Consider the following 7,607-nt stretch of genomic DNA (forward strand, 5'->3'; position numbering starts at 1 on the left):
AGTCCTTCTCCTCGGAGCTGCTATATATGATATGTATAATGATATATATAATATATATGATATGAATTCTGTTGCAGGAGCAAGTAGAGCTGTTCAGAGAAAAATGGTCGTGTCTGTGATGCAGGTGGTCTCTGGCCACAACGCTCAGCTCTGTGCCTTCTTTTGTCACTCAGAAGCACAGCTGGGGTGGGGGATGCAGTGTCAGCTCAGGCCTTTCGGCGCAGAGCTAACGCTCGTTCCTTCAGGTGGTCTCTCGTGGCTCAGAGGTAGGTTTAGGTTGTCCCCTTACTTAGAGGAGTCACAAGGGCTTAGCTGAGAACACCAAAGATGTGCAAAGTCACTGTTCACTGCTTTGTGCTGAAAATCAGTCAGTTGTATTTTGGGCAGCGGGAATCCCTGTCCTCATTACAGGGAAATAACCTGACCTTTGGTTTGCTGTTTTTAAGGCTGTTTCACTAGAGTCAGCCTCCTCTTTATTGTCTAGGTCTATCGCAACCTTCGCCACGCAGTGGTGACCATGTACCAGACAGAAGGGCCTCGGACTTTCTACAGGGGTTTGACCCCCACGATCGTTGCTATCTTTCCATATGCTGGTCTCCAGTTCTCCTTCTACAACATCCTGCAGCAGTTTTCCGAGTGGGTGATTCCAGCTGAAGGAAAAAAAGGAGGTACGCGCTTGGGAGAGTGATGTCTGCGCTCTGGAGGGAGAGAGGATGAGTGCTGCGCTGGGAGACTGACGTGAGCTCAGCATTCTCTCCTGTCGCCCTTTTTGATGCGACATCCGAAGAGAGCCTCAATTTCCCATCTCTCATTCTTAGCCGTGGCACGGATACTGCGGAAGTAGGTACAGTGAAGTTTACCAACAGCTCCTGTTACGGAATAGCCATGATGGAAATGTGGATGGATGGGAAAGTGAAGCATCACAGGCCAGGGTACTCTTTCTTGAGCTGGCGTCATCTGACAGTGCTGGCATCATCTTTCCCTCTTTCATTAGTGCTGTGGGGACAGGACTCTTGGATTTCCTCAGGAAATCCACCTGTAGGTTCCAACACAGCTGTTACAAAAGAGGATTCATTTAGCCTGACTTAAAACTGCCCAGCTCTTGACTCGATATTTTAATGTTGATTTCTAGCTCCGTTACAAGAGAACTTGATCCTGATGTGACCCATCACCTTGACGGGCCTAGATTAGTGCCTTCCAGAGAGAGAGAGTGGATGCAGCATCAGCAGGTTCTTGTTCTCAATGGAATCTCTTTGGTAGAGGAACTAGACTTTCCAATAACGTGTCTGCCTATGTGTTTTTAGATGGCAGAGGGTGCTGGTGGTTTTGCACTGGGAACTCCTGTTGGCCAGGGAAAAGTCTCCTATCACCACACTCAATTCCCACAAGCCTTTGAAAATCATCAGGCGGTGTCAACTTGTGATTTATTCCAATCCAGAATAAGTCAGTATGAGCCATCAGGACTGCAAGATTTCCAGTGACCGGGCTTTTTCTGGGGGGCTTGAAAACTTTTCCATCCACTGGTGGCAGGTTCTGTGGTGACTGGGGTTATTTTGCCAAGTGCAACGCCACTTGGCAGAGCAAAAGCATGAATCAGTGTCATGATCCCAGGTGAGCTGTTGGGCTCTGGCTCTGACGGCCACTGTGAGCCTCATGTAGAAAATGCAAATCGAGGCTCTGTGGCCCAAGATCTGCAGCAGAGGTGATGTCACTTTAAAGGGCCTTTTTGGCCTTGCTGCTTGTGAAAAGTGATTTTAACTTACCTCTCGGGATCTTTAATGAGAACTCCCTGCTAATCCTCTGTTTTCCTTCCCCGCTGTCCTCTCCTCTTTCTGCTTCTCAGGCAACGTTAAAAACCTTGTTTGTGGCAGCTGCGCCGGAATCATCAGCAAAACCCTCACTTACCCTTTTGACCTGTTCAAAAAACGCCTGCAAGTGGGTGGCTTTGAGCATGCCCGGGCAGCCTTTGGGCAGGTGAGAAATGGTTTGGGTGGGAACTGACCGATTTTCAGAAGTATGGATTTGCATCAAGACAATCTGTGCCAGTCATCACTGGAATGCAGTGATGATTAACCAGTTTGTCTTCATATTCGGGTTGGGAGCTCCCAGAGAACTTCTGGGAGCTGAGCATTGGTCTCGCTTAATAATGGGAATAGCTGTGTGAATAAACTGGGCCCATTTTAGGATGTTGTCCAACATACCTGTGCTCTGCCTTCTCCTTCATCTCCATCAGGTTGGCTGGCTCGGAGCTGCGGATGAGTTAGGCAGGCAGAGAGCTTTTGGTTTACTCTACTTCTCTAGTTGCAGCTTGGGATTTGTGATGCAGGTGCAAACTGCTGGCAGAGGTTGGCACTAGCTTTATGCTGGGATCGCTGGCTGTTGGGATCCTTTTCTGCAATTAATACTTCGATACAAGGAATGGGCACCCTGTGTTCAGCGTGAGTCTTATGTGCCAGAACATCCTGAGATTCAAAGCCAATTAAATACTTCTGGTGGTGTTTAGCACCATCCTTACCACCTCAGAATGAACTGTGAGATAAATACAGACCTTTCGAGGCACTCTCTCTTTTTGTTTTTCCCCTTAAATGTGGAATTTTAATTTTTTTCCTTCCAATTCCTTGGATCTGAGAAGCAAATTCATCTTGCACCTCAAGAAACTCTATGATAGGAATTGGAACTCTTAACCCACTGCATTGGATGCTTTTCCTCTTCCAGTGAGGTATGGAGTTTGTTCTTTGCATTGGTGTGTCACAAGATGTTAAACCTTCACGATGTGACATGATGACATGCATTTAATTTAATGACTAAATAAAATTAGTCCCTAATTTAAGTCCTAATTAGTCCCTAATTTAGGGACTTTTAAGTGCTGTAGCTGTGTTTTCTCTCTGTCAGGAACCTGAAAATTTGTCCCTCTTTAGAGAGTGAGGGTGGTGGAAAACCGTAGCGGCACAATCTGAAATAATTACTTCACAAACATGTACTGTAAATAGTAGATGCTGTTGTAGCATATCTGGCCATTCAATTAGGATGATCTGCATAAGCCATTGCTGATGCCAAATACGTGCTTCACCCCACTCTACAAACTGACTCTCTGATACATTAGTTGTAATAATAGCCAGAAAGACATCTCCAGGCTGCATGTCTGGATTGGGTTTCTGTGGTGTAGCCTGGGGCTGTCCGTGTTCTTGTCCAGTTAAGCTGTCCTGGATTTTTCTTGTTTGACCTTCTTGCCGTTTCTCCCCCAGGTACGGATGTACAGAGGTCTCCTGGACTGCATAAGGCAGATCATGCGAGAGGAGGGCCCGGGTGGATTCTTTAAGGGCCTTTCGCCCAGCTTGCTGAAGGCTGCTGTCTCTACTGGCCTCGTCTTCTTCTGGTATGAGCTGTTCTGCAGCCTCCTGTGTGCCCTGAAGAACCCCGACAGCGCTACGAGGAGGGAAGGCTGAGAAGGAGCGCGTAGGCGGCTACCCGGCCTTCTCCTGGAAGAGGGGAAACTGATGGCTCAGCGCTGTCACGAGCGTATCGGAAATGTCAGCGCTCCAGCGGCCTGTGGGAAATCACCTCCTGGGACCATCGGAAGGAGAAGGCGACGGCAGTTCTGAAGGCCCTGAACTGCTTTGCTGGAAGTTGTTCAACTGAGCATTTTTTTTTCCTCCATCTCCTCTAATATCAGCGCATTGCGTGGGGGCAGTGAGGAACCAAGCAGACAACTACCTAGCAGAGACTGTGCTCTGCAAAGACACCTGATAAAGTGGGTGAATTCCTGTGCTGGCCCTGGATCAGAGCAGGATCCTGGCCTAGCCAGTGCTGCTTAACCAACGCACATCACTTCTGTCGCTGCATCCGCACAGCCGTATTTCCTGTGACCTGCTGTTTGCACCATATTCCTTTCTCCGTGTTGCGCAGGTAGCTCTGTCCTGCTGTTGTGAAGCCACTTAAAAACCTCTTCACTGTGTGCAGAACCTCGGTTTTCCTTTTCCTTGCTGCCAGCTGCCACTGCTGCTTGATTACTGCTCGCTGGCTGTGGATTCTCAGCCACCTTAAACACAGCATCTTCTAGTGGATCATGCTGACCCAAACTCTGGTGAGCTTGATTGTACCCTAAGTGCCCATTTCTCTTCCTGAGTGTCTTGCCATACCTTTCTTAGGGTTTTGCATCGCCTCCGTCATGCTTTTCACAAGCCGACCTGCAGGTTAAGAATCCCTCTCTAAGGGGGTTGAACGCACAAGCCCAGTTCGTACCTCTGGGTTCTTTGCTTCAGTGCAGTGAGTAAACAAATGCTGTGTAGGGTTACAGAAATATTTAGTGTAAGTTGGAATAATGAAGGAAAAGTCCTGTGGAAACTAGTGAATGTCTTTTATTTTTTTTTTTTTAATACCGCCTTTGAATGTTCCTAGCAAGTATTTCTGTAGTGGCCTCAAAACATGTCTGAACCTCAGTCCTACAGTGGTGCTAACGGCTGAAAATGTTTTGACAGGATTAGCTGGAGTGAGAGGAGTGAATATCAAAGCGGGATTGGGTGGTTTAGCATGGTGTTTGACAAGAAAGGGAGGATGGGATTAGAGCTGGAGAAGTGTTTTTCTGGAATTTCAAATTTCATTTTGTGAATGGTTTAAAAAAAACCCCAACCAACTCTGATTTATATAACAGGGGAAAAAGAGGAAAAAATGCTTTCTTCCTCCACTTTTGTTTTCTGTTTTTCCAAGCTGGGTGTGGCTGGACCCGTGCGTGCAAGGCAGACTTCCGAGGAAGAGCCTCTGCGACACAAAAGCACGTTAGTCATCTGGCGAGTGGCGGAAAGGCAGAGCACTGCTGTTATTTAGAGGGTGGTTTGATGGTTCTTCTCTTAACCCACGACTTTACGTGGCTCTTTCGCAGTATTCAGGGTGTTAATTCCAAATGGCCTGGCCAAATTCCAGCGTGACCGATTCCATTCTGTTGACGCAACTGCTCCTGGCAGTTTTGAGCGTATCAGCGTTGCGCGCTGAACTGTTGTGAGAGGCTGTTTATAAAGAGCAGCTGTTTCTAGATATCTCGGCCACCAGTGCGAGACTCCTCGCGAGTGCAAGCCGAGTCACTTCGCGTCTGCTGTGGCTGGAGATCGTGGCGTGCCGAGGGGCTGTGTCACCGCAGGTGGCTTTGAGAGCTACGTAAAATTAAATTCACCGAGCAGTGTCAGGCAGGAGGTCAGTACATGAGCCTCGAAGAGGGAGTGTTGGCCCCTGTACTCTAAAAACGAGCAGTTTTGCTTAGAGGAGAAAATGCAAAGAATGTGGAATCAAGTTTCTCCAAATGCCTCAATCCTACTGGCATTTTCCTTTGCTATTTAGGCTGAGACTTCCCCAAAATCTTCGCAACAACAGTTTGCCTTGGTTTATTGTTCATCTGTTGTTCTTGGAAAGGCATCGTAACCGGGCAATGAACCTCACGGCTCCCTTCTGAGGGAGAGGAACGTCTCCTTTCAGAACAGGCACGGAGAGATCGGGGTTGTTGCTGCCCTGTGGCTGCTGGTAGAGAGGAACGCTGTCGTGGTTAGCAGGGACACTCTAGATTTTCTGTGCTGACCTGGGTTTCCATAGGAATTTGGGACTCCTCCGTCCTGTTCTAAACATTACAAGACCCTTGTTTTCAAAGAGCTGCTGTTACACTGCGCAGAAGAGAGGGATAATGGTGAGGAGCTCGGCAGTGGGAATTGCAGTCTCTGCAGTGGGGGGTGAGTTGCTTTGGTTGCCACAGTGGCCAAGATTAATGAACAGAAAACTGCTCTGCTAGGATGATGTTCGCGTGTGCAGCGGAGCTTGGGGTGATGCAGGCACACAGCTTGAGGGCCAGGGCACGTGGCTGTTCTGCAGAGAGGGCATGGAGAATACGGAGCAGCTTTTCCCCTCTGGGATAGGTTTTCCTCTACTCTGTGTTAAATGAGCTTGTCTCCATGCAACAGGTAGCAAGGCCGGAGCTTGAGTTGTGGCCCAGGCTGTGGAAGAGATGCTCCACGGTCAGAGGGCTTTGGCACGCAGCCTGGCTGCCGGATCCCTCCGGGCGTTAGTCATGAATGTTACAGGCCTGTAAAGGTCTCCTAGTGCGTGGAGGGGAAGGAGGGGTATGTTAGAACGGTACATTAATGTACATCCCAGCTGTGCATTAGGAGCTGCATCTAACAGTCACTGCATCGCTTGCCTCTGGTCAGCAGCATCTGTCCCACAAACATCCAGCGTGCACTCTGCTGCCTGGGAATTGCTGCAGAGGAAGGGGCTGTAATGGGAATACTGTTTTCTCTTTGGGAATGAGACTGGTCTAGTGCAAAGCACGAGGAGGACAGGGCTTCTAGAATCACAGAATGGTTGGGGTGGGAAGGGCCCTTAAAGATCATCCAGTCCCCCCCCCTGCCATGGGCAGGGACACCTTCCACTAGACCAGGTTGCTCCAAGCCTCATCCAGCCTGGCCTTGAAGACATCCAGGGATGGGGCATCCACAGCTTCTCTGGGCAACCTGTCCCAGTGCCTCCCCACCCTGTCCGGGAAGAACTTCTTCCTGATATCCAGTACGAATCTCCCCACTTTCAATTTAAACCCGTTACCCCTTGTCCTGTCACTACAGGCCTTGTAAAAAGTCCCCCCAGCTTCCTTGTAGGCACGCCAACTTCCTTGTAGGCCTTATTTCTGGTGCTGCTCTGGCAAAACACCGTCTGAAGCTAATTTCCTTGAATTAGAGGAGCAGGAGAAGGGTGAGGGCTGTAGTCACCTTGCTCTCCCATATGCCGGGACAGATTTCCTCATGGAAACTGCACACACCAGTTGAGTTTGAGGTGACTCAGCGCGGTGAGCGACTTGCTGTGAGACTGCACTGGATTTTTCCCGTTGGGATGTCTCGGATTTCACTCCGACGTACTCCTATCAGCAGGGATTTGCCTTGCCTGAAAGTCACCTCGCAAGCTGCTGGGCGATGGCGTTGGTTTTCTTCTCGTGCCTTTTACCATCAGGACGTCCAGAAGCGCTTCAGCCGGCCGAGCACGGGAGCTGAGTCGCACCGCGGCGATCCGGGGATCCACCGCCGCTCTTCGCTGGCCTCGGGCGGGAGAACGTTGACGCACAAGTTCTGGGATGAACACGCCGCTTCCTGCGGCACCGGCTGGCTCGCCAAGTTCCTAGCACAGCCCTAATTTCAGGATGCTCATCCAGAGCTGCCTAGCATCATTTTTTTTAAGAGAAATGAATGTTTTACAGTCAGGCTTGGAATAGGTTGTATTTAATTCAGGTTTAAGTTCTCTTGTGATGCAGAATTGGAATTCCCTGCGGCATTTCGCTGCACTGCCAGGGTGGATCTTTTACAGCTGCTGCTGAAAGCATCCGAGCACAACGCCTGCCCACCTGCGAGACCAGGTACATTAAATATTTTGTTACGCTCCTGTCGCTGCGGTTTGTTTATTCCTCCTCTCCTGGCGCCTGCGCCGAGCTGGACCCCGCGGCCCCAAAAGGGAGGAGAATTAGCCCAGAGTGTGGTGCGGCAGGAACCATCTGGTTTTCCCTTCCCGTTGCTGGCTCCGGGGTGTCACCCGCCATCCCACCCCCTCAGCCACATGGGGTGACGCTTCTGGTGTGGCTGCTG

General features: G+C 49.7%; 1 protein-coding gene across 1 annotated transcript; it reads left to right on the top strand.

The window, feature by feature from the left end:
• Nucleotides 1-484: 484 nt before the first annotated feature.
• LOC104503739 (mitochondrial thiamine pyrophosphate carrier-like) lies at nucleotides 485-3,446 on the top strand (the record flags this gene model as incomplete). Its single annotated transcript, XM_010154639.1, has 3 exons — nucleotides 485-668; nucleotides 1,844-1,974; nucleotides 3,246-3,446. Coding segments are annotated over 3 exons (516 nt in total), but the record flags the coding sequence as incomplete, so codon positions are not given.
• Between the last annotated feature and the right edge of the window lie 4,161 nt (nucleotides 3,447-7,607).

The sequence above is a fragment of the Eurypyga helias genome, unplaced genomic scaffold (assembly GCF_000690775.1).
Source record: "Eurypyga helias isolate BGI_N326 unplaced genomic scaffold, ASM69077v1 Scaffold45276, whole genome shotgun sequence".
Taxonomy (NCBI): Eukaryota; Metazoa; Chordata; class Aves; order Eurypygiformes; family Eurypygidae; genus Eurypyga; species Eurypyga helias.